We start from the raw sequence: 25,924 nt of genomic DNA on the forward strand, positions 1-25,924 counted from the left end.
GAACTAAAGAGCGAGCGCTGCGGCGGGAAGGGACACTTATAGCTATAGCACCGAGGCAGCACAGGGGGACCATTATGTCCGTAACACCGAGGCAGCACGGGGGGACGACTGGTGGTGACGCCAGGATAGGAACCTTGGTGCGGCGGAACGCGGGCGCGGGGCGCGGGGCCGGGGGGGCGGGCGCGAGGGCGGGCCGGTCCCGGGAGGCGGCGGGCCGGGCCGGGCCGGGAGGAGCCGGGCAGGGCCGGGCCGGGCCGGGCAGGGCCGGGACAGGCGCAGCGGGACGGGCCGCACCGGGCCGTGTCTGTGCGCCGCGGCGAGCCCCGGGCCCGCGGGCAGCGCCATGGCCGAGACGATTGTGAGTGCGGCCGGGGGAGGGGCGATGAGGCAGCAGATTCCTGTGGGGCCGGGACGGGGCACCGGGACGGGCGCCGGCGGCGGGGCCGGAGGTGTCCGGGCCGGGCAGCCCCCCGAGCGGCGGCGCGGGCGGGTCCCCCGTGGTTTTCCCCGCGGGGGTCGGGGCCGTGAGCCCGCGGTGCCGCTCGGCTCGGGGCGGGGGGCTCGGGGGCTGCTCGCTCCGGTGAACGGCTCCCGGCACCTCCCGGCGGGCTGTGCCCCGGAGGGAAGTCGGGAGAGTGGGAAGGGCTCCTGCGGGGTGACGGCGGGACACGGGCAGCTTGCCGTGCCCCCTCCTGTGCCTGCCCCTTGCCCGTGTCCCCGTGTCGTGTTCCCGTGTCACACAGCCGCGGTTGAGCGTCCCCGTTGGACCCGCTCGAGTCCCAGCGCTGCCCCTCAGCGCTCCGGGGACACCGAGGTTTACATTTGTCCCTGTCCCCGAGGGTTCCTCTCCCCGGTCCCCCCGCCAGGAGCTCCGGTTTCCCGGGAGCCGCTGGAGTCTCTCCCCCCTCTCCATTCCCGGAGCTCAGCCACACCAGTGCAGTGCCCAGTAACACCAGTTGGGCCGGTGCCTGTGTGAATAACTCCCTTTGGAAGGTCTAATGCAGCCTCCTGAAGGTCTCATTCCATCTCTGAGGTCAGAGCTTTGGCCAGAGGTGTTTTCCTGGGAGCCAGCTGGTGCCAAGAGCCCAGAGCGTTGGAATGATTCCCCCCCGAGCTCACAGACATCACCCAGTGCTGCCCCAGAACTGCTCCCCTGGCTGTTTCCACACCTGTGGAAGAGGGAAGAGGAGGGAGGAGTGGGGAACATCAGTCTGGGGGCTCAGGGTGGGTCTGTCCCCCCTCCCTGACCCGCTGCTCCCTCATTCCCAGATTATCCGTGTGCAGTCGCCGGAGGGAGTGAAGAGAATCACGGCCACCAAGAGAGAAACGGTGGGGACGTTCCTCAAAAAGGTACCCCAGGGTGCCCAGTGCCTTCCCAAGGGATGGGGCAGGGCTCCCTGGCTCTGTCCTGTGGGAGATCCGTGTTTAACCCCCCTGGCAGCAGCGAGAAGCGGCATTCCATGTGGAAAACCACACCTGGATTGGTGCAGCTTGTGTTGTTCCAGAGGGAAAATGACAAATTTAAAGAAAAAAACTCCTTCAGCTTCTCCACTGGGGCTTCCTGGGGTGGGAGTTTTCCTGGGAAGGACTTTTGGGGTTCTCCCAAAGAAGTGGCAGCTGGGAAGGAGAAGGGCAGCTGTGGGATGGCCAAACCTGCAGCTCCAGGCAGGTTCCAGGCTGGCTCAGCTGCAGGATTTGGGTGTGGAATGTTGTTTGGGTGTGCTGTGTGTGCTCCTGGCTCTCCAGGATGGATTTGGAGGGAGCAGGGCAGGGATGGAGTGAGATCCCAGGAGCACACTCTGGGAATGGGGCTTGTGCTGTGATGCAGCTGCTTTTGTTCTTCTGAAAGTTCTCCCTTTGCTCCCCTCCTGGAATTCTCTGGAGCCTCAGCCTGGGGGTTCTTTGCTCCATGAGTGTGTTCCTGAAGGGAAGGGAATGGCAGCAGTGGGAACCTTCCCTTTGTGAGTCACAGCTTGGGCTGAGCTGTGGCCCAGACAGGAGGACAGCATTCCCTGACAGCGTTGCCACCTGGCCAAGAAAATCCTGCTGTTTTTCAGGGCTGCCTCAGGGACACTCCCTGCAGCCCCAGCCAAGGCAAGAGGAGCTCCCAGCAGGTCTGGAGCCTGTGCAGAACGAGCTGCTGCTTTCCAGGGCTCGGGTTACTCGGGCTGGAAAACACTTCCTGCCAGGACAAAAGCACCTGGAATTGCCTGTTCATCTGGGGCAGGCTCTGTGCTCTGCCTGAGCTGAATCAGGGACGTGTTTGGGTTTATTTCCTGCTGCAGGAACAGGAAAGTGGCAAATTTTCCCACCTGAGGTCTGTGTTTTATCTAAATCCAGGGCTCTCCTACCTGTGCTGGGGATTTTAATGCTGGAATGTTCACCCAGGGGCTGGATTTGGTGTTTAGGGGGGCTGCTGTAATTAGAGAGGTGTCAGATTGCTGCTTCCATTCCAGGAATGCACCTGGATCTGCTCCAGGAGTGCTCAAGGAATAAAGGGCTGGAGAACCTTCCCTGTCTCCTGTGGCACATCCTGGGGAAAAGCACCCAAAAAAGTCACTCTGGGTGTGCTCAGGGTCAGGAATCAGCTCAAACCTGCTGTTAATGTGTTGTGGGATTTGTCTGCCCCCAAAAATGGAATTCTGTGGCCTGAGGAGCAAGAGCTGATCCCTGTGAAAGGGTCTCATTCAAAGGGATCACTCGGTGCTGCAAATCACAGCTGAGCTGACAGGAAAAAAAACTGCTTTTCATGGCTGTGCTCATGTGACAGCTCTTTGTGGCTCATCAGATTTGTCCTGTGGGCAGGATCCCATCCCTGACTCCGACCTAAGGCATGGGGATTGTTTTTATTAATAAAAATAAAGGCCTTTCACTTCAGAATTTAGGGCAAAACCTGGCAAATAGACAAACTTTAAACACCACTTTTAAACTGATGAAGTTCTCAAGGAGCTAAATGTGCAAATTATTTTGGCAGGGAAGAGGTGTTGGAGTGATTCCAAGTGAACCAGACTTAATCTGAACTGGGAGAACCTGCCCAGGGACCGAGGGGTGGCTGTGGTGGAGTGAATTCCATGGGAGAGAGCAGAAAAGGGGGGAAAACCAGCCAGAACAGCAGGAAGAGGTTGAGTGGAGCAGCTGGGAGTGGGGAATGGAGCTGAGGGCAGAGGATCACAGAGGTGGAGGTGTGGATTGTGGAATTCTGGTGGCAGGAGGATGGGAATCACTTGGTGGTGTGTGCTGGTGCAGCTGGAGCAAGGAAACTGGGCTGGTGGAGAAGTTTCCCCCTGCAGTCATGCAGTGCTTGCCTGGCTGTGGCTGGAGCTCTGCCTTTGTGTGGTGTGAGGCAGAGACAGTTCTGGTGGAGTTGTTTCAGCTCCTGCTTTAATCCACTGCTCGTTTTTTCCAGGTGTTTCCATCTTTGTTATGCCCAGCTCAGGAATGGGGGGTGAATTGAGCTGAGTTTTTGCAGGAGAAGCTCTCTGGGGTCAGCTGTGGCTCTGAGCCCCTTTCAGGAGGCTCACACCTCACACCTTGTCCCTGTTACCTCTGCTGCAGGTGGCCAAGGAGTTTGGCTTCAGGAATAATGGATTTTCTGTGTACACCAACCGCAACAGGACCGGCGAGATCACGGCAGCACAGAACAAATCCCTCAACCTGCTCAAGATCAAGTGAGTCCTCACCAGGAGTGGGGGGCTCTGCTTGGAGCTTCCAGAATGGGGGAAGTCACATCCCAGGAGTGCCCAGCTTCCAGTGTCACTCCTGGGACTGGGGGGGGAGGCCTTGGTGGCTGTGCTGGAATGGGGGTCACGGTGACATGGGAGAGGTGGTGGCTGTTCCTTGGGTCCCTCCTTGGAGTGTGGTTGCTGTGGGGAGGCTTCATCCCATTTTCCCTCCCTCATCCCTGCTTTCACCTCTTTGTCCCAGCTTTCCCTGCCCCATCCCCACTCTGCCTCTCTCATCCCCAGCTTTCCCTGCCCCATCCCCACTCTGCCTCTCTCATCCCCAGCTTTCCCTGCGTTATCCCCACTCTGCCTTTCTCATCCCCAGCTTTCCCTGCCCCATCCCCACTCTGCCTTTCTCATCCCCAGCTTTCCCTGCCCCATCCCCACTCTGCCTCTCTCATCCCCAGCTTTCCCTGCCCCATCCCCACTCTGCCTCTCTCATCCCCAGCTTTCCCTGCGTTATCCCCACTCTGCCTCTCTCATCCCCAGCTTTCCCTGCCCCATCCCCACTCTGCCTTTCTCATCCCCAGCTTTCCCTGCCCCATCCCCACTCTGCCTCTCTCATCCCCAGCTTTCCCTGCCCCATCCCCACTCTGCCTCTCTCATCCCCAGCTTTCCCTGCGTTATCCCCACTCTGCCTCTCTCATCCCCAGCTTTCCCTGCCCCATCCCCACTCTGCCTTTCTCATCCCCAGCTTTCCCTGCCTTATCCCCTCATTGCCCTCCTGTATCCCTGTTTTCACCCTTTCATGCCCACTTTCTCTCCCTCACTCTCCTTTCCCTCATCTCAACTTTCTCTCACACATCCTTGTTTTTACTCCTTCATCCCAACTCCCTCCTCCATATTTTCCCCTCGGCTTTGTTGCTTGCTGGAAGGATTTGCATTTATTGCAAATAAAAGCAGGAAGAGGTGGCTCACAGAGCAGCTTCCAATTGCCACCTGTGCTGGCCTGGTTACAATTTGTGCCACATTCCATGACCTCCCATGGAATGCCTGCAGGGAAGCACCTCCAGCCCCCTGGCTGTTGTCTCCCACAGCTCCCACTAGCCCTGTGCTGTTTCCCACCCTGCAGGCACGGGGATATGCTGTTCCTGTATCCCTCCAGCCCAGCTGGCTCCTCCTCAGAGACCATGGACACCTCTGTCTCCCAAAATTCCCGGCCTGGGGGGGCCCCCCAGGTGGTGGAAGATGAGATTGACCAGTACCTGATCAAGCAGGATGGGAAGATTTACCGGAACCGAGACCAGCAGCTGTAAGTGGGGGTGGCTCCTGCTCCTGCCCGTGGAGCTGGGGCTCAGCAGAGCCTGGAAGTTCCTGGGGGAGCTGCCCTTGGCTCCATCCTGAGTGCCCTCAAGGGAAAACAGCCCCTGGTGAGCCCAGGGAGGAAGCAGATGCCCAAATCCCAGGTTTTTGGCAGGAAGGAGTCACTCATTGTTCAGATGGAGGAGACCCTGGTGCTCGTGCTCCTGGATTTTGTGCTCCTAAAGCTCTGGAGTTCTCCAGATTAGAATGGACATTCTGGATTCTTCCTAGGCAGAGTTAGATGAGATATTGGGAAGGAATTTTTCCTGTGAGGGTTGGGCAGGCCCTGGCACAGCTGTGGCTGCCCCTGGATCCCTGGCAGTGTCCAAGGCCAGGTTGGATTGAGCTGGGAACACCCTGGGATAGGGAAAGGTGTCCCTGCCATGGCAGGAGTGGAATGGGATGGGCTTTAAGGTCCCTCCAACCCAAAGCATTCCAGGATTTGCTGTCCCAAGCAGGAGCACTCTGTGCCTTCAGACTCAGCCACTCCTCATAAAGGAAAACATGGAAGTGAAGGGAAGGAGTGGAAGTATCCAGTGGCAGAAGTTTGGAAGTGGGACTTGGGTCTCTGCCTGCTCTGGCTTCCCTTCATCACATGTCTGCCTGACCTCTCCATGAAACCAGGAGTCCCTTTTGCTCACAAAAATGCACCAAAGTCCAACTTCCCAAAGCTCTTCCTTGCAAGAGGCTTAGGGAAACAAAGCAGCTTCTCTTTGTGTAAAAATAACACAACAACAAGTTAAACCCACCCAAAACCTGCTCTGGTGCTGCTAAAACATCCTCTGCTGGGAGGGGGCTTTTAATTGCTCAGTGTTAATGATGCAGTTGGGTCCTGGCCTGATGTCTGCACTGGTTGTGGCTTTGGGGCTGGAACCCTCTGGAATAAGACTCCTCAGAAGGTTGGAAGGAAAGTTTTAAAGGCAGGAATTCCTGCTAAAACAGAATGGTTTGCCCTTCCCCTTGGGGCTGTGCTCCATGTGGTTTATCCTCAGTGCTGCAGCAATGAGGAAGTTGTGGAGAATCCTCCCTGACCTGCCCAGCTGACCATAAGTGATGGGATGTCACATCTCTGGAGCAATAAAGGCAGCCCCACCACTCTGTGGCAGAAATGTTGCCTTGAACTCGCCCACATTTTCCAGAGGAATTGATGGAGTTGTTCCCAGCAGGGAGCCAGGGCCCAGGGGAGGGTGTTGAGGATAAAAGGAGTTGTCTGGGCTGGTTCCTGCCTTGGGGAGTGTGGATCCATCTCCAGTGAAGGATGCTGAGTGCTTTAGCAGCATTTAACTCTATGTTCTGTACATTATCTGCCACAAAACATCCTATAAAAGCCTCCTGCAATTGGATCCCATTTATTGTTTCTACAGCCCAGCCTCACTGCTCCTCTCCTGGGCCCTTCCTTTGGAAACCAGCACTGACCTGGTGTTAGTTTAGGGTTTTTTTAAGCAATCCCCACAAAAGGAGATGTTTTGCCCTCTGTAACTCTACCCAGCAGGACTTTATCTGCCTGATAAACACACACTTCCCTGGTTGTTCTGCCCTGCCTGATAAAGGATGAACATTTTGGGTGGGTTTTTGTTAAAATCACCCTGCCACGTGGGGGATGGAGAATTGCTCAGAGCTCGTGTAGATCTTCCACACCAAACTTACTCCAGAGAAACTTGTACAGGCTGATTTTGCCATGATTAAATAAGATTTATTCCTCCTTCAATTTCCAGGTGAAATGAGATTTAACCCCAGCTCTCTCTCTCTCTCTCTCTCTCTCTCTCTGCCCAGGTGTCGCCACGGCCCCTTGGGTAAATGTGTGCACTGTGTCCCACTGGAGGTAAGAGCCCCAGGAAGGTGCTGCAGGCTCACCCCAGTTCCTCCCAGTAGGAACACATTTCCTACAATGGTGCCTGCCAAGAGGTGGCAGCTCCAGGCTGCAGTCCTGCCCTGCCCTGCCAGAGCTGCTGGTTCTGGGATCACTAAAGCTCGAGGCTTCTGTGGCCCTGGGTTGATCCTGGTTAAAGCTGGTTTCCTGCAGTAATGAGTTTAACAGAAAGTGCTTCAAAAAAGCTCCATTCTCCCTCAGTCCTCAATTTTCCCTGGATTTTCTTGTTTTGTCCTCTCTTTCCTGGATCCAAGCACTTCCCAGTTTCACCACCTGGCACAGAGTGCCCACAGCAGCTGTGGCTGCCCCTGAATCCCTGGCAGTGCCCAAGGCCAGGTTGGGCAGGGCTTGGAGCACCCTGGGACAGTGGAGGTGTCCCTGCCATGGCAGGGGGTGGAATGGGATGGGCTTTAAAGCCCCTCCCAACCCAAACCATTCCATGGTTGTCCAGGTTGAAGCAGCCTCAGTGACACCTCCAGACGTGCAGGGCTGTGTAATTTATGGCACAAAGCAGCAGCCACCCCCCAGAGGGGATCCTGCTGTTCCAGGATGGCTCTTCCCCTCTGCTGGGAGTGCTCTGGGAGCCCTTGGCCGTGTTGGAACAGCTGGGCCCGTTGTTTGTTGTTAGATATTGAAAGGAAAAAACCTTTTGCCGTTGAGATTCTGATTTGTGGGGCCAATCTGTTCCCGGAGCAGGAGGCCACCATAAAACTCCCCGTTGTAAAGCTCCACTGTTTGCATCCCAGTAGTAGCTGCCTTGCAAATGAGCCTGAATTTCCTTGATTGCTTCCACATTGGCGGGGTTGAGTGTGGAACATGCATTTGCTGAGGGATCAGGGTGTTATCAGACAGGTGTGTGACCTGGCTCTGCTCTGTGCCGTGTTTTTGGCAGCCCTTCGATGAGGATTATTTGAACCATCTGGAGCCTCCTGTGAAGCACATGTCATTCCATGCCTACATCAGGAAGCTGACCGGAGGGGCAGACAAGTAAGGAAATCTCTGGGTTTAAGGGAATCTGGTTGGAGCTTTGGGTTTTTTTAACACAAATGAAAGTACAGACAGATCTCAGTGTTGGACACGAGGATTGAATGGCAAACGAAGGAGAAAAAAACACATTAAAAAGTTGAGGTTAAAAGGAAAAGGCAGGAGGGAAAAAATAAGTCTGTCTTTTTATTTTATGTCCCCATTTTATTTCTATTTTTTTCTTTTCCTGTGGCAATATGATTCCTTCCAGAAAACACTCCTGATGGGAGGGAAGGCCAGATGGAAGGAAAGAAGTTCCCTAATTACCCCAAGTTCCAAGCCTGTTTCTCAGACTTGCTGGACATAAGTTACACAGGGGTGTAGTCTTCTCCCTGCTATTCCTCAATACCTTTGAGACTTTTAAAATCTCTTTGGGAGATGCAGCTCAAGTCCATGAGACTTACATTTGAAGGAAATTTCCCTTTCCAGGAAGCCTTGTGCACATGAAAGGAGGATTTGCTGTGGTGCTACTATTTCTTACTTCCCACAGACTCCACAAATGATTGCTCCAAAAGCATTTGCTGTGCTAACAGCAGCCTTTTCTTCCCCCTCTTCCTTTTCTTCCCCCTCTTCCTTTTCTTCCCCCTTTCTTCTCTTCTCCCCCTTCTCCCTCTTCTCCCACCTTTCTTTCTTTCTGTTCCCTGTTTCTCTTCCCCTTCTCTCCTCTCCCAGAGGGAAGTTTGTAGCCCTGGAGAACATCAGCTGTAAGATCAAGTCGGGGTGTGAGGGACACCCTCCCTGGCCCGAGGGGATCTGCACCAAGTGCCAGCCCAGTGCCATCACCCTCAACAGACAGGTGAGAGGAGCTCGGGCACCTGCCAGGGGACCTGGCTTTTGCTTTGGGAAAGGTGACTTCCAAAAAAGCCAGCCAGGAGCACGAAGCCTCCAGGTGTCAGGGCAATCCTGTCCAGGTCTTCAGGCCTTGCCAAATGGGCTCCAAAATGTCCTGGGTCAGAATTTCCTCCCAGCGTGAGGACTGAGCTAGCAGCACTGGTGATGAATCCTGCTGATAATCCCACTGTTTTTCCTCATGGGATCATCCAAAAAGCCACTCAGGTTCTGCTGTTTCCTCCTAAATTTCAGTGTCCCTTTTCCTGCAGAGGTGGGACCTCCATCCTCTTGGGGTGAAGCCCCCGAGGTGCTGGGGGTGCTGAGCACATCCCACACCCCAGCCTGAGCAGGGAGCAGTGCAGAGGGGTGGGAGCTGAGCAGAGGGAGGAGGGAGGGAGCCCCCAGCCCCCCAGGCTCCCCCAGCCCTGCTGTGCAGGGTCCAGCTCCGGAGGGTGGTGCGTGTCCTGGGAAGGGACCGGAGCCAGCGGAGGACGGCCTGACACTTGAACTTTGTCAAACAGAAATACAGGCATGTTGACAACATCATGTTTGAGAACCACACAATTGCAGATCGCTTCCTAGACTTCTGGAGGAAGACAGGGAACCAACATCTGGGATATCTGTACGGCCGGTACACGGAGCACAAAGACATCCCGCTGGGAATCCGGGCGGAGGTGGCAGCCATCTATGAACCCCCCCAGGTGAGAGCCAGGGCCATTCAGAATTGGGGAACACACCTTTTTCCTTTGGAAAACCTCACACAGTATGCAGGCCCACAAGGAAAACTGTCCTGAGAAAAGGTGAGACCCAGAGCCCTCAGTGCCAGCTCAGGATCAGGGAACACACAAACACCTTTTTAGTTTGGTGTTTCCAGCTGCAGCTCCCCAAGGAAAACTGTCCTGAGGAAAAGAGGGCATGATTTGTGTCCTTAACATCACCATCCATTGCAGCCAGAGAAAGAATTTTAAACTCCCATTTTGCATTTTGTTGTTTTTTTTACCCAGGGTGACTGTAACAGCAGATTTCACTTTTAATCTTTCCTTGATTCCTGGTTTTCCAGCAGATTCTGTGCTAGAGAAAAAAAATTGCATCCCTTGCTTCAGTTCCTTACCAGCTCTCTGGGAAAATTGAAGCAGCTTAATTAGATAGAATGAAGTCTCAATGATTTTAAGACAAAATAATGGAGAGGCTGAGGATGGGTTTGGCTGGAGCAGCTGGAATCTCCACTAGGTGGGGCACGGCACCACGCCTCAGCCGGGTGCTCCTCACGTAGTTCCTTCCTCCTCATGGTTTCTGCACGGCTGCCAAGTAAAATCCAACAGATTGTCAGTGGAAAAGGAACAAATGGCTCCTTGGGAGTGTGGCTTGAGAGCAGAGTGGGACAGGGAGGTCTCTGGGGTGACACCAGTCTCTGGTGATGCCTGAAGGGAAGCCCAGACCTCTGCTCCCAGCCTCTGCCTCACTGCCCACAGTGGCTGCACTGGTTTTTCCCCAGTTCTGTGTCACTAACCAGTGTCTCTTTGCTGCAGATTGGCACCCAGAACAGCCTGGAGATCCTGGAGGATCCCAAAGCCGAGGTTGTGGATGAGATCGCAGCAAAGCTCGGCCTGAGAAAGGTCAGGATATGTTGGATCTCGTGTCTGTGTGTGGCAGGGAACTGGTCAGCAGTTCTCTCCATCTCCATGGGGTTATCCAACACCCTCTAGGCTACCTAAATCTTGCTAAGGTGTCAGCAGCTGGTGCATATTTAGGTCTGAAACCCAAATCCAGGGGGTTTTCCTGAGCACAGGCCCCTCACAGGGCTGTGTGGCTGCAGTAGCAGGGACAAAGCAGCACAAATTCCATCTTCCCATTCTTTCCCCCCAACAGGAGCCATTCCAGGGAGCCATTCCCTGGCAAGTGCTAATTTGGCCCAGATGGAGCTGGAGTTGCCTCTGTGCTCCATTTCCAGGAGCTGGGGCTGCCCCTGGCTTGTGTTCCCCTCCTTGGTGCTGCAGGGAGTCAGTGGTGTGTGGGGTTAGGGGTGCAGGGCCCCCTCAGTTCCAGGCTGCAGTGATCCCATCAGGGTTCCCTGATTTCCTGACAGCCCTCCAACCTGCACTGCTGTGTTCCGGTTTGGGAGCAGCCTTGGTATGGTGGGAATGCCAGGAATGGGATGTACACAAACAAGATTTGACTTGCTGGAGAAAACCCGCCTGGCAGAAGGCTCAGTGCAGACTGTAAACATCTGGGGAGGGCTTTGTTCTCTCAGATAAGATCCCACCCCTCCCCAGAGGCTGGAGCAAAAACTTCTCAGAGTGTTATTTATTTCCATGTTCTCCCATCAGATATTTTTAATCCATGGGACTTAACACGTCACCAAGTGCTGGCTGCAGGGTTTGGTTTGGTCTGCCTGGGCTCCGGGGGAGTTGGGATCAGTTCTGCCTTGGAAGGGTTAATGGGAGCTGGGCTTGGCACCTGGGTGGAGAGGGATCATGCCAAGGTGTGTGTCCATGTCACAGCTCTGTGGAAGGGTTGCTGCCAAGGTGTTTGCCACACGTGTGTGAGAGGATTCGCTCCGAGGTGTGCTTGAACCACAAAAAGCAGGAATGTGCTTGCTGGGGTCAGTGCTGACTCCAGTTTGGAATGAGTTGCACTCCAGTATGAGATTTCTCTTAACCAGTGCATGCAAGGTTCAAACTGGGATTGTGTGAGAGGGTCAGGCTGGGGCCACCTGAGCTGCTCTGTCACCCCCGGGCGCCGGATCCCACTCCAAAATCTCCGTAGGAAATGCTGGGGGTGGGAGAGGGTGGTGGCACAGAGGCCTCCTGCAGCCTCCAGATCTTTCCATTAAAAAATATTCCATGTGAAACCTAATGCTGCAGGTGCCCTGGCTGGCCAGCTGGCATGCTGCTGCTCCTGGAAATGGGATTCCAAGGAGCAAGGCACAGCTGGGAGAGCCATTCCCTGCAGCAGTGTGCACAGGGCCGAGAGGAGCCAAGAACATCGTGTCCTGTGAGCAGAAAATGTCTGAGCTCTTCTGGTTTCCTCTTTCCTTGTTTTTTTTTTTGTCCTTTTTTTCCTTAAAGCAATGTTCTCCATCCCCCTTTGTAGGTTGGCTGGATATTTACTGACCTGGTCTCGGAAGACACACGGAAAGGCACCGTTCGATACAGCAGGAACAAGGTGAGATCCAGGTGTCACCCAGCAGATTCCCAATGAATTCCAGCTCCTGAGCCAGGCAGAGAGCTGAGCCAGGGCTGCAGGTGGCACTGGAGTTCTTGGGAGATGGGGTTTTCCAGACACTTCTGAAGGAAAAGGAGCTGGAACCCTTGGAAATGTTAGGGATTGAGCTGTTTGGGAAGCAGGCAGAGCTGCTGGAGCCCCTCACATCCCTGCTTTGAGAAAATGGGGCTCATGAAATCATGGAATAGTTCAGGTGGGAAGAGACCTTAAAGCCCATACAGTGCCACCATGGGCAGGGATAACTGCACTGTCCCAGGGTGCTCCAAGCCCTGTCCAACCTGGCCTTGGACACTTCCAGGGATCCAGGGGCAGCCACAGCTGCTCTGGGCACCCTGTGCCAGGGCCTCACCCTGCTCACAGGGAAGAATTTCTCCCTGAAATCTCATCTATCCCTGCCCTTTTTAGGGCTAAGAAAACTCCAAGGAGTGGAGTGGGATGCGAGGGACAAACCCAGTGAGGCAGAGAGTGACTCAGAGGATGTTCCTATGGGCTGGGCTTTGTGACACATACATGGCTCAAACTTCGACCTCCACGGCTTCCTGTCCTTGTAAACCCAGTGATATCCATATTTGGAAAGTGAAACTTGATTTTTCAAAAAAAGAAGGTGTGTAGAGGTGGGTGGGACTCGACTGGGGCAGTCCTGAGGCAGCCCAGAGCTGGGGAGCTGACAGGTCACATTCTTGTCCCGGGCTCCACAGCAGCTTTCCACGAAAGCGTGTTTTCCTGGGGTGTTGGTCGTTTTCCTTGGCTGCAGCTCAGGGAAATAGGTCTGGGCTACGTCACCTTGTCCTCTGGCTGATTGGAGTCCGTGCTCTCCCCTCAGGACACGTATTTCCTGAGTGCAGAGGAGTGCATCACAGCTGGCAACTTCCAGAACCAGCAGCCCAACATCTGTCGCCTCTCTCCCGATGGGCACTTTGGATCCAAGTTTGTCACAGTTGTGGCTACAGGTACAAACCGGCCTCAGCCCTCTGGGCTTCACCTGAATTACCTCTTGTTAGTAGAAGAATATGCCAAAAATCACATGGCCTGCTCCCCATCTGTCCTATTTAACAAGGGGTTTGCTCTATCAACTAAAATACTTCCTCATTCTTTGTTTTATCCTCTCTGCAATACTCACTCATTATTTATTTGCCTGGTTTTTACTCTACAACTGTTGAAAGAGACTTACTTGAGGCTCAGCCCCACCTCTGTGACCCAGAAATCACTCTCTGCCTGCAGCCAGGGCAACAACTGTTGCTCACTTTTTATTTCAAATCCTTAAGCTCCAAATTCTGTTGCCTGGAAGCAGCAGTGCAGAACCACAACACTCCAGAGTTATGGATTAGTTCCTCCTTCAGGAGGGATCTTTACCTCCCTCATGTTGCTGTCAGGGAAACCTGACTGGAAAAAAAAATCTGTCAGGGGGAAAGAAAAAATGTTTGGAAACATTTTTTTGGCTGAGTAAAACAGAAGCTCCTGCAAAGTGCTTATGGTTAAAGCCTCTGGTTTTAGCCATTTTCAGGGAGTCTCCAGAGGCACTGTAGATGGGCTGGGCTGGGAGGGGGGACACTGGCATGTGCTGGGAGGGCTGGAGTGTTCCCAGTTCACTCTGTTCTTCTCCATGGGATGACACATGTCTTCATTTAAACCTTCCCTGGAGCGGAATCGCTGGTTCTGGCTCTGTTTAACACAATGAAAAAACCCTCATGACTCCCAAATAACATCCAGAGTGAAAAGTGAAAGTGGGATGGGACATTGCCTGCCCTGAGCCTGGCTTTGTAAGGGTTCCCAGGGCCTTTTTTTTCAGTGAAAAAGCTCTTTTTTTAGTTAACAGGCCCGTGCCTGTACGTTCCAGACTGCTAAACACATCCATCTCTCATTAAATATAGATCTGTATCTCTCTTTTATACATTTATTTATTTATTTTATATTTTTATTAAACAAGGTGTTTTACTGAGCAGACACACTGCGTTCAGGCCTTCCCCTGTCCTGGTCTATGTTTAATTTCTAGGAGTGTTTGTTCTGGAGCAGTGAGTGATTGAGGTTACAGATCAAAGGGTAGAAAAGGAATATTTCCTCTTTGCTGTTCCAGCTAATTTCATTCTCCTCTGTTCAATCAGCCCAGCAGGTTCTATTTAAACACTTGAGTCCCTCTTTTTGTGCTGCAGAAATGTATTTGGATAGTTTGCCTCAACTTTGCCTTTAAATCCTCCACATGGATTAATTCCTATTCCCTCCTGAATTCCTGGCTTTGGAAATAGTAACGTTTTCCTACCATCTGCCTCCCTCCTCTCTTTCCAGTTGTATTCCAGTGACACATGACCTGATGTTGCTTACATTATCCAAATGAAAGTGCCAAACATGTGATCCTTCCATCAGCCAGGCTCCTAATTCCCACTTTCCATGTCAGATTTCCACCAAACCATCCAGTACAGGCTGAGAAAACACTGTTCAGGCCTGCCATGGCCAGGGATCTGCAGCTCAGGGATTCTTGGGAGTGAAACAGGGCCACAGGAGCTGCATGCCTGAGTTTGGTTTGGAAAAGGAGGAAATACCTGCAGGGTAGTGGAGGGTGATGCTGTCAGAGCCCCCAAAAGGGCAGGTCCTCCTCCTTGGAGCTCCTGGCACAGCATTCCTGCTGTTCCCTGGGCTCTGTGCTCTTGGTATAGTTGTGGAAATGTGTGTGGCTATAAAAATGTGGAGTTTAGAGGGAATTCTTGCTTAAAATTCTTGCCATGCAGCAGCGCCAGCAGCTTCATCTCAGTATTCATCACCGTTAGCTTTTTCTTTAATCATGGACTCTTGGAACTCTTAAAGTTGGAAAAGAGCTCCAAAACAATCAAGTCCAACCTTAGTGCTGCTCTTCCAGAGTTACACCAGGGAAATCAATCACCCCTGTGCAGGATTTTCAGGAAGAATTTATTCACGGGAAGGGTTGTGAGATGGAGCCCCCACCCCTGGAGGTGCCCAGGGATGTTGGCCTGGGTGACATCTGTGGATCAGTCACAGATCAACCTCGGTGATCCTGGCATCTTTAACCACGCTCTCCTCCTGCAGGTGGTCCTGACAACCAGGTGCACTTTGAGGGGTACCAGGTGTCCAACCAGTGCATGGCCCTGGTGCGGGACGAGTGCCTGCTGCCCTGCCGGGACGCGCCCGAGCTGGGCTACGCCAAGGAGTCCAGCAGCGAGCAGTACGTGCCTGATGTCTTCTACAAGGTGAGGGCTGAGGGCCTGGCCAGCTCTGGGCTGTGCCCCTGGATCCAAGCACTGATTCTGAGGAGCAGCAGGGAGAATTTGGACCCGCTCTGGATGCACAATACTCAATGTCATAGAGTCATGGAATGGTTTGGGTTGGGAGGGACCTTAAAGCTCATCCCGTTCCATCCCCTGCCACCTTCCACTGTCCCAGGTTGCTCCAAGCCCTATCCAGCCTGGCCTTGGATGCTTATAGGGCTGGGGCAGCCACAGCTTCTCTGGATAAAATGCCAGGGCCTCATCCCCCTCACAGGGAAGAATTTCTTCCCAATATCCCATCCAACCCTGCCCTCTGGCAGTGGGAAGCCATTGCCCCTGTCCTGTCACTCCACCCCTTGTCCAAAGTCCCTCTCCAGATTTCTTGGAGCCCCTTTAGGCACTGGAAGGGACTCTCAGGTCTCCCTGGAGACTTCTCCAAGTAAATATCTCCAGGTGAATACCCCCTCCTCTGGACTCCACCAGCTTCATGTCCTTCCAGTGCTGAGGAGCCCAGAGCTGGAGGCAGCTCTGCAGGAGGGGTCTTGGAAGGACATGAGGTGTCACTGCTGTCCCTGCCTGCTGCACTTGGGGGTTGTTGGTGATGGATGGAATGTCATTATTCCCTTGCCAGTTGTTCTGGAGCCCTTCAGCCCCTCCTGAGCCTGCATGGCCGAGTTGGGAGCTCTGGATCAGGCTCCCTGCAGGTGCCGATAGCGCTGCCAGCCCAGGGCTCCTGGTGCCCCATGAGCAGGGACAGAGGAGTTAATTAATGGCACTGCTGGCTGGCTAATTAGCCATCCATCACCCCGTGTGTTATCTCCTTCCTGTCCTGTCTGCTCCTGCTGCCTGTGGTTAAGCTGTCCTTTAAAGAGCACAGGACAAGGAAGGCTGCCTTTGTTTGGGAGGGGTGGAATGAGGGGAGTGCTCCAGCAATGGGAATGGAGCTGATCAGGGTATTCCTGCATGCCCTGAACATAGGACTGGGAAGCGCTGACTTCCCTCTGAGCCTCCATGTGCTGGCCTTGACCCCACCTGGAAACAAGGAACACCTCTGGGCTGAATCCAGTGCTGGAGAGGGAGAGCAGATGGAATCCTGCTCTCTCTGGAGCAGGCAGCTTCCTCCTAGGGGCTGATAAGCCAAGGCTGATCACAGCCCAGCAGAGCTGGGTGTGCAAAGGTTGGCCCTGAACGTGAGGAGGGTGAGATCATCTCCTGGCATGCCCCCATCCCACTGTGGAGCAGCCCAGGCCGTGCCACACTCGGGCAGCCTCGCAGGAGGTCCTGCAGGTCTGTGGCCCACATGTGGCCCACCCGGGGTGCTGGGAGCAGCAGGAAGCCAGAGGGTGTTCCCAGAAGGGCTTCACTCCCATCTCTAATCTGAAGCAGGGAGATAAACAAAATGGGAACGGATGGCTCCAGCCTTCCATGGAAATTTCCATCATCCACTGATTCACTGGGTCGGGCTGCAGCTGATTTCATGTTTCAGAGCTTCTCTCCCTGATTGCCCTTTCCACAGAGTGCTCAGGATGGCCCCGCCGGGTGGGATTCTCCCTCAGCCTCCAACAGACTTGGCTCTAGGATCCCTCAATTATTTTTGAATGTTCCTATATCTGTGGAAAGCTTAGTCACTCCTGGCTTGGGAAACCTTTGGGGTCCCATTAAATGTGCAAGGCTTGAGATCAGAGACACTACCTCATCCTGGGATGGTGACAGCAGCCGTGTCCGAGCCCCAGTGAACTCCTGGAGGAGCAGGAATCTGGTGGCACAGGATGGAATCTTTGGGGTCCAGTGCCCAGTTCTCCCTTTGTCCCCAGTCTGTGATGTGGGGTTCCCCTCTGTGCTGCCCCCCCTCAGCAAGTTTTTGAGAGAAAGCTGCACTTTGGAGTAGTTGTTGTTTCCTCTGGGACTGTGCAGAGAAAAGTCCGTGTGCGTTCCCATACAATATCCAAGTATTCATCTGAAAAGCCCTTTAGGATGAAAGGAGCTCTACAAATTAATTCTAATTGGATGAGGACCAGGAGGCTGATGTTTGTGGAGTGTGGATGTATTTATAGAACAGCCAGATGTGAGGCAGGAGCCGTGGAACTCGGTTCTGTCCCAGGGCAGCGTGGTGGATTCACCTCCAGCTTGTGAATGGGAAAAGGGGCTGCTTTTTTTCCATGGAAGTGGGAAAGCTGATGGCACTGGCATTGTCCTGTGGTTTTCCTGAGCCTGCAGCTGGGTGGTTTCTGTATTTCTTTACCATTTGCTTTATGTTGGCCCCTGGCCTGCTGCTCCGAGGAGCCACCCCCATGGAATTGGCTTTGGACCTGCAGCTGTTGCTGTCCTGGCTCAGGAGGGGAGAGGGGAGAGATCTGCCCCAGTGCTTTGGGGACTGTGAGAACAAGTTCCTTTGCTCTGAGGTGCCTCCCCAGGTGAGATTAGCCAGGAGGAATAAGGGATAAATGGATCCCTGCCGGCTTCCAGGGGTGTCTGGGAAGCATCAGGGCTCAGCACTGGTTCCAGCTGGAACAGGGCATAACCAGCACGTGCTGCTTGGCCAGCTCAGCACACAGAGCTCAGGAAGGAGTCCAGGATGTGCAGACACGGACACGTGTTAGGATAAGGACCCTGTGAGTGAAGATGATGATGTTGCAACGCCCACTTCACCCAGTTTCTGAGCTGGATGAGGGTGAGCCCAGCTGAATATTCCACATGATTTTCCATCCGGTCTTTTGTCCTTGAGCAGCCTCCTCTGTCCATCTGGTTTTAGGAAACAGCTGGGTTGATTTGGATTTCATTGAGAATGTACCTTGGGTTGATATTCAACGCTGAGGGAGTGCTCAGGGTGCAGCTGGGGGATCCCTCCCTGGGCTGCTGCACCCCATCCCAGCTGTCACCTCCTCCCAGTCCACTGGAGCTCTGCAGTGCTGAACTGCTCCACCATTAGCTTCATCAGCTGTGGGAAGAGATTCCTGATGTTTTACAGGCGCTTTAAAACTCCTGGATAATTGGATTTTGGGGGCTGGCTGGCTTTGTCTCTTATCGCAGGTATTTGTGACAGCTCAGCGCAAACACGATGTCATCGTCATCCTCACAGTGAATTGCATTTTCCAGCTGCCTTAACATCCCCCCAGAGTTTCTTTAGGATGCTTTAATGTGCCTCCAGAGGTTCTTTGGGATGGTTGAACATTCCCCCAGAGTTTCTTTGGGGTGGTGTAAGACAAAGGCCCTTTACACACGTTGTGCAAGAGCCCTTTGCCCTCAAGTCCTACACGTGCTCTGAGCTCTCCTGTGGCTGAGCCATGTCTGAGCCCTGGCCTGGCACCAGTGAAACGTGTCCCATCCCTCCCTGGGACAACCCAAGCCAGGGCCCTGCTTTTATTAGAGCCCAGCAGGACCTCTGAGGCAGGCTGTCCTACCATGGCATTGGAAATCCTCTTCCCAGGGAGAGCCAGGCTGCGGGGAGTGTTCACTGACGGGGAAGGACTTCCCTGGCTGCCCTCCCACCAGCTCATGAGCCGCCTTAGCCTCAAATGTCCCAGCTGCTCCGGGGAGGAGGATGCTGGATTAGCTCAGCAGGAGTCTCCTGGGAAGGGTTTCAACTCTCCCTGACCTGTCACTTGCTCTTGGAGAAGTCGCTGCTCTTGGAGAAGTCACTTTGTTTCTGCACCTCAGCCGCGCTGCCCGTGCGAGGGGCAGGACTGCCCGGGAAGGTGCCTGCGAGCCAGCAGAGGGAAGAGCAAAGCTGGGATTTACTCACACATGGAAGGACAGATGGCTGCCGAGCTCCGCCGTGCCTTCAGCAGAGGGAGCAGGTCGGGAATAACGGCGTGGGATGCGGGATGCTCACGGCACGGGATGGTGCCAGCGTGGGATGGTGACAGCAGCGTGGGATGGTGACAGGGGGATGCTCGCGGCTGTCCTGGGACGTGGATCCTGAGCCTCCCCCCTGGCTGGCAGCTCCCCTCAGCCTCCGTGGATAATCCTGAGGCCACCCAGAAGTTTTTCCATCCTGCCGAGGTGTCTGTGTTCCCACCCTTCTCCCTGTTCTCCCTCATCCCTGTGCAGCTCCTGCCTCCAACAGTGGGTTGAAAGGCTCTAATGCCAGCCTTGATGTAATCTCCACTGGGGTGATGCATTGTCCAGACCCTCCAGGCCTTGCTGCTGGATTTTCATCCTGAAGCCAAATGCTCCTCACTCCATTAACCCCTTCCTGGCCTCCCTTTGGAGCTGGTGCCACTGGGCTTTGTGGGGGTCTCAGGCTGCAGGAATAACAGGATGCTGGGAGGGTCCTGGTGATGCCAAGCTCAGGAGAAGGATCTTTCTCCCAGCAATCCCAACTTGATGTTCATTAAGGCCTTTAAAATATAATTAAATAATCATGGTAGTGGGAGAGGAATGTTGGTGTTTGAGGGGACTGTCCTGTCAGGATCAGGGGACTTGAGGGGAGCAAAGTTCCAGTCTGTGGATGTCTCGGAGGCCTCAGCAGCATGCCATGAAAAAGCAGGCATTTAACATGGAAATCCCCAGAGGGGGAGATTAAAGCCAACAGGTGCTGGAAAAATGTTTCTGCATATTAGAACTTAATTAGATTGGAAAATAAATTCCAGATGGGCTAATTATGCGTGAGTTGTTGCAGGTCCCTTCATGCAGGGGCAGGATTGTGTTTGGGAAGCTGATTGGATCTGATTCCTGTCTCTTGTGGTATCACTGAGATCTAGAAGCAGGTTGGCTCTGGGGTCCTGTGATCTCCCAAAAAAAGGCTCCACAGCTCCTCCTGCTCCTGTCAGAGCCAGAGAGATCTGAGGCCACAACCTGTCATGTGCGGGGAGCAAAGATCCTTATCAGGATTGCCTTTCAAAGGCACTTCAAAGACTGGAAGGGAGATTTTTTACAGAGGGAACAGTTCCTGGGGACAGGGGGTGCTCGGGGAGCGGGTCGGGAAGGGAAGGGGGGCTGTGCCTGGAGGGGGGCAGCGTGCTGGAGCCTGCTGGGGCGAGGTCTGGCTGGGAGAGGGGTGGTGCTGGCTGCTGCTCCGCATAGCTGTGCTGTGTAAACACCAGGGAGAGCGGGGGAGTGGTGTTCTCCGGGAGAAAACACGGCTGGGAGAGAGGGGAGGGAGTCCTGGAGTCAGCCGTGGGCAGCAGGGCCCTGCATGGTGCTCAGCCCATGGAATGCTGCTCCCGTCCCACACGGGAAGAGCAGGGCTTTGTCACCTTTGGGGGGTGACAGCTCCAGATCCAGCTCCCGCCACTGAGGGCCCATGGAACGTCCAGTACAACGTCCCTGACTGGGAATTATGGGCGTATGATTTATGTGGGGCTCCATGAATGATTTATGCCACGTTAAGTGATGATTTAGGGAGAAAACACAACCCCCTCGTACGGAATCTTTAATGAAAAGTGTCAGTTCTCCGGGATTTATTTCCGAAGCGGCGTTTGAACCCGGTGTGTTTGACATCAATCACGTCTAATTGTCAGGTTATGATTAATGAACATATGCCGGCCGTTTGTCTGCCTAATTAAACTTTATGTTCCCTTCGTCTGGCAAAACAAAACAAGTTTACGCCATGGGATGTGCTGGTTCCAAGGGTCTGGGTGCGAGGAAGTGCCTGGATTCCCAGTTCCCAGATGAAGAGTTGGTTGAGGCACTCCTGGATTTGCAGAAAGGCAGGTTTGCCTGGGCTGAGGAGGCAGAGGTGACCTGTCCCTCTCTTTGAGATGGAGCTGCTGCCTAAATGACATTTTTAATCATGGGATACCTGCAGTTGGAAGGGATCGTGGAGTCCAACAACCCCAAGAATCCCACCTTTACACTCCATGGATAATTCCAAGCCTCTCTCTAGTGGAGACAAGCCCAAGGTGGTTTGTCACTCTGCAGTCTCTTGGCTCACAAGGAAACAGAGATCATGATTCCAGAGATGCTGGAATTACAGAGATCTCCAACCCCAGGAAGCAGCAGGGAATTGGGCAGCCCTGCACCACCCATCCAGGTTCTTTTCCACACCCTCAGTGATCTGCCAGAGCCCAGGATTCTGCATGAGCATCTCCAGGACAGGATCCCTTGGGCTTCACACCACTTCCATGCTCAGCAATAATCCAACTCTTTTTCTTTCAGGACATAGACAAGTTTGGGAACGAGATCACTCAGCTGGCTCGCCCGCTCCCGGTCGAGTACCTCATCATAGATGTGAGTATCCCCTGCATGTGTTTGCTTCCCACTGGAGATGGTCACAGGGGAGCAAACTCTGAAATTACCAGTGGAGGTGATTCCTGACACAGATTATCCTCCTCTGCCTGCTGCTGCCAGGCATTGCTAGCAGGGAGGTGGCTGCCCTGCTCCGTGGGGTCGGTGTGGTGCCAGGAACACATTTGTTTTCCAGGAAAACACTCCCTGGTGCCTTATCAGGGCTCTGAGCTGGCCCAGAGCCACATGGCCGGGAAGCAGCAGCCCCGTGGACCCGTGTCCCGGGCACTGCCTAATGAGGAAACTCCAGAGCAGCAATTAGGGATCCATCTCCTTGGAGTGACTCAGCAGGTTGTCCAGAAATGCCTTTTCTTGGAGGAGGGAATTTCACTCTGGCACAGCTTGGCCGGAGCAGAGCTGCTGCCAGGCACGGCACAGCTCAGCCCTGAGGCTGGGAAACAAAGTTACAGTGTGGAAGGCAGGAAAGCAAATAATTGGGATGCCAGATGATACTGCTGGAGTTGGAGGTGCTGCCAACAACCATTAGATCCACCTGGAGCAGCCTCTCAGGTCCAGCTGCCCCTGGCACAGGCAGTGCCAGAGCACGGGAATTCCTGCAGGAGTGAAGGCACCTGTTCCTGGGATACCTGGGGTGTCATGGGATGAAAACAGAGGGTTGGAACCTGCATTAGGATCCCCCCAGGACCTCTCTCCAGCAGCATCTGCCTGGCACAGGGCACAGCTGTGCCAGGATTGCTGTATCCCAGTGACCTGTGCAGAGAGGGATGCTCTCCATGGCATCTGTCAGGACCAAACCCATCATGTCCCTCCAGCTTCCTTAGAAAGGGAGCCAAGGGGTGTGGTGATGGAATATCACTTTAAATTGAATTAAAAGCCATCAGATCCCTGCAGGATGCCTCACTGTTTGGCTGAGCTGAGATCATAGCCATGGCTGTTCTCAGCTATCTGGACTTGCTTCCCATATCCCACTGGTCTGATTATCCTTTCTTGGATTTTTTCTTTTTTTTTTTTTTTTTTTTTTTTAGATTACCACAACTTTCCCCAAGGATCCAGTCTACACTTTTTCTATTTCTCAAAACCCATTCCCCATCGAGAACCGCGATGTGCTGGGAGAAACTCAGGTGAGGGGAGATTCCTGATGGGATTCCTGGGTTCCCTGGGGATGGGCTCTGCCTCCCTCGTGCTCGCTGACATCTGCAGAGGCACAGCTGTGCCCTCGAGTCACCCCTTCCTGACTCAGCCTGCCAAGGTCCTTCCTGCACGGAGCAGTGTCTGCATGCCAATGCCGGCTGCCGGCCGGTGCTGAGCTCCTGCCACATCCACGATGGGATCAGGGCTCCCTGTGCCTGCCAGGCAGCTCCAGAGGGGCCAGGGGGCTCCAGCCCCATGCTGACAGCACAAACCTGCTGAGACTGGGCTCTGTTCCTGCTCTCTTCTCTTCCTGGATGGAATCTTTAAGCACAGAAAGCTCCTGCAAGAGGTCAAGGCAGAGGATGGGATGGGATGGGATGTCCTCTTCTCCCTCTTTTCTGTAGGAACAAGGCTGGAGTTGCCTGGCTCCCCCTCAGCACCTCTTGGATCTGAAATCAGCTCTGTGGGTGCTGGGGTTGGTCAAGAGGAGCTTCTGTAGGCCCAGAGATCATTTTTCCTGGAAGTTGTTAGCTGGGATTCAGTCAGCTGGGCAGGGATCTGATTTTGGGAATGTCCCTGCACATTGCAGACAATAGCCAGAGGGACAGGAATATCTGTTAGTGGATCCAAATAGGAATTGACTTCTCTTCATTACTATTCCCTCTCCCCAGGACTTCCACAGTTTGGCCACATACCTGTCCCAAAATACTTCCTCCATTTTCCTAGACATCATTTCCGATTTCCATCTGCTCCTCTTCCTGGTCACAAACGAGGTCATGCCTCTGCGGGTACGTAACGGGGCTGGGAGGGTCCTGTCCCCACACCATCCCCCCCATCCCAGGGCCCTCAGCCCCTCCAGGGGTCCCTCAGGAGGGTGGAGGTGACTATTCCTGCCATCCCATGACCCTGGGCAGAGCCTTGTGCTGGCTCTTCCCGACCAAGCTGTTGGGAGAAGGTTTAAAGAGTTTTAAAACCTTTTATAAACTCTAAACACAAAGCCCCTGAGCTGCTGGGAGCACTGAGGGGGGTTGTTGTCCACATGATCCCAGAGCCAACTTGGCTGCAGCTCCCAGAGCTGGAAATGTTTTAAAAATTATCTCAGAGTCAGGAATTCGGTGGGAACGCTGAGGAGATCTGAGCCCCCAGAGCTCAAGGCCAGCGAGGTCCTGGCTGTGCAGCTCTGCTGCCCTTGGCCGGGCACCGGGGCCTGGCAGCTGCCCCGGAGCTTCCCAGGGAGATCCAGCTGGGCTGTGTTTGCCAGAGGCTGCGCATGTGCGAGGCAGCCAGGATGACCGTGGGCAGCTGGAGATCGGGATGGGAACTGGGATGGGGGCTGGAGTGCTGCAGCGTGGAGGGATTGCACCTCTGGGGGGTGGGACTGGCCCACAGTGTCAGGACACTGGCCCGCAGGGGTAGGGAATAACTCCTGGGAGCAGAGGAAAGGAGCTTTAGGGGTGTCGGGATCTGTCTGAATGCTGGAGAACAGAGGGATAAACTGGGGCACCCCAAGGTTGTTGGGAAAGGGGGAACATCTCAGATTGAGGGTCCTGCCTTGCCCTGGAGGGGTCCCCAGTGCTCATTTCCCACCTGTGACTTCCAGGACAGCATCAGCTTGTTGCTGGAAGCCGTGAGGACCAAAAATGAGGAGCTTGCACAGACCTGGAAAAAATCAGAGCAGTGGGCAACCATCGAGCAGCTCTGCAGTAAGAGGGGGGTCCCTGGGGCTGGGTGTCCCTCAGGGAGGGGGGTCCCTTGTCCCTTGGCTGAGCTGGCTTGGGAGCTGCGCCCCAAGCTGCCACAGAGGCTACTGGAGGCTTGTTGGGGGGAAGCTGTTGCTTGGTCTCGGGATCCTGGAATAGTTTGGGTTGGAAGGGATCTTGAAGTTCATCTTCCAGGTCGCTCCAAGCCCCATCCAAGCTGTCCTGGAGCACTTGCAGGGCCAGGGCAGGGCTGGTGAGGGGGCTGCAGGGTGGGGTGTGCAGCGGGATGCCAGCACTGCCCCGGGCTCTCTCCCACAGGCACGGTGGGCGTCCCTCTGCCAGGACTGCAGGAGTACGGCGCCATGGGGGGCTCGTCGCACGCCGTGGCCGCGGCCATGTGGCCCTGCCAGCACTGCACCTTCATGAACCAGCCGGGCACGGACCACTGCGAGATGTGCAGCCTGCCCCGCTCCTAGCCCCGCTCTGCCCGGAGCCATCCGGAGCGGCGCCTGTCCCTTCCCTCTCCTCCCTGCAGCTTCCAGCCCGGGCTGCAGAGCCAGGCACGGGTGGCTCCAGCCCCCCGGTTACTCCTGGCTCCCTTCTGGGGGCTCCCAGCCCGGAGAACCAACGCTTTCCTCAGCCCGTGCCTCGGCTGGCCCCCCACCGCCCTCAGCTGCTGCCAGCCTGCCCTGGGGGAGCTGGGGGGCTTAGGGAGCTGCCCGTGCCCGCTTCCTACCCAAGGGGAGAGGGAGGCTTTGGCATCTCCCTGCCCACAGCTTTGCTCTCATTCCCTGCCCGCCTGAGTGCCTGGATCCCGGCAGCTCCGGCACTGACCGTCCCCGGTGGCACGGGCAGGTGGCTGTCACGTTCCCAGAGCAGGACAGGCACCCTTGGACACCGAGCATGGGGTGGGCACATGCCAGCTCGTGGCTTGGCACTGCTTGGTGAGCTCTGGCACCCCGTGGGGGCTACAGGAGGGGCGTCCCCTCCGGGTGCCGTGTCCCCTCACTGTGCATGGCTGGGCTCCCAGGGAAGGGTTGCAGGGCAGCCACGTAACTCAGGCACCCACCTGGCCTCCATCGTGCCCTGGGAGCCAGTCCTGCAGTTGGTGCCTTCCCATCTCTCTGGAGCGTGTCCTGGCCAGAGCTGGGGCTCAAGGGTCTTGCCCCCCCCAGTCTCCCTTCAGCCTCCAGCTGGGGCTGTCCTGGGCACCACTGGGCAGGGGAGAGGGGCAGGTGGATGCTGGAGGGGCTCAGCCCTCCTCTCGCAGGGCTGCTGACCCGCAGACCCATCCTGGAGCTCCTCAGCCCTGGCTCTGGTTCAATCCTGGGGGCACCAGTTCCAGCACTGCCCCATGTCCCCTCATGGGAGGGGTCCAGAGGGCCTGTCTTGCTCCAGGACAGCACTGCCCAGACCCCAGTGGGGCAGGGACCCCCCGCCCCTCGCTGGGGCTTTCCAAAGGCTTCATCCCAAGGCCCGGCTCCGGGCTGCGGTTGCTTTTCCCCTGGGTGTGCTGGGGTTTGGGGATGCAGCGCTGGGAGCACCCGGGCCGGGCTGGGCTGACCCAGGCACGGGGGCTGCAAGTAACGTGGAATAAAAGCACCTCAAACCAGAGCCTCCTGCACTCTGTCACCTGTCCCTGGGGTGCTCCACACTCCCAACGGGAATGGGGGAACGCTGCACCCCAGTGTGTGCCTCCCTAGCTGGGTGAGG

At 55.1% G+C, this 25,924-nt stretch overlaps 1 protein-coding gene across 1 annotated transcript; it reads left to right on the forward strand.

Moving 5' to 3' along the window:
* The first annotated feature begins 174 nt into the window (after nt 1–174).
* NPLOC4 (NPL4 homolog, ubiquitin recognition factor) lies at nt 175–25,825 on the forward strand. The gene is made up of 17 exons (XM_054644966.2): nt 175–358; nt 1,270–1,350; nt 3,556–3,668; nt 4,795–4,974; nt 6,798–6,846; nt 7,787–7,881; nt 8,590–8,713; nt 9,270–9,449; nt 10,278–10,364; nt 11,842–11,913; nt 12,797–12,923; nt 15,013–15,173; nt 21,291–21,362; nt 22,406–22,501; nt 23,183–23,299; nt 24,112–24,214; nt 24,530–25,825. Exons 1-17 carry the CDS (start codon nt 344–346, stop codon nt 24,685–24,687), a joined length of 1,830 nt encoding a protein of 609 aa, XP_054500941.1. The 5' UTR covers nt 175–343; the 3' UTR covers nt 24,688–25,825.
* The last annotated feature ends 99 nt before the right edge of the window (nt 25,826–25,924 follow it).

This window comes from Agelaius phoeniceus, chromosome 19, assembly GCF_051311805.1.
Source record: "Agelaius phoeniceus isolate bAgePho1 chromosome 19, bAgePho1.hap1, whole genome shotgun sequence".
Classification (NCBI taxonomy): Eukaryota; Metazoa; Chordata; class Aves; order Passeriformes; family Icteridae; genus Agelaius; species Agelaius phoeniceus.

Bases quoted from the DNA above. Each gene is read 5' to 3' on its own strand.
- NPLOC4 (XM_054644966.2), top strand. The intron at 3,669-4,794 runs GTGAGTCCTCAC...CCCACCCTGCAG, and splicing joins CTCAACCTGCTCAAGATCAA to GCACGGGGATATGCTGTTCC. The intron at 10,365-11,841 runs GTCAGGATATGT...CCCCCTTTGTAG, and splicing joins CAAAGCTCGGCCTGAGAAAG to GTTGGCTGGATATTTACTGA.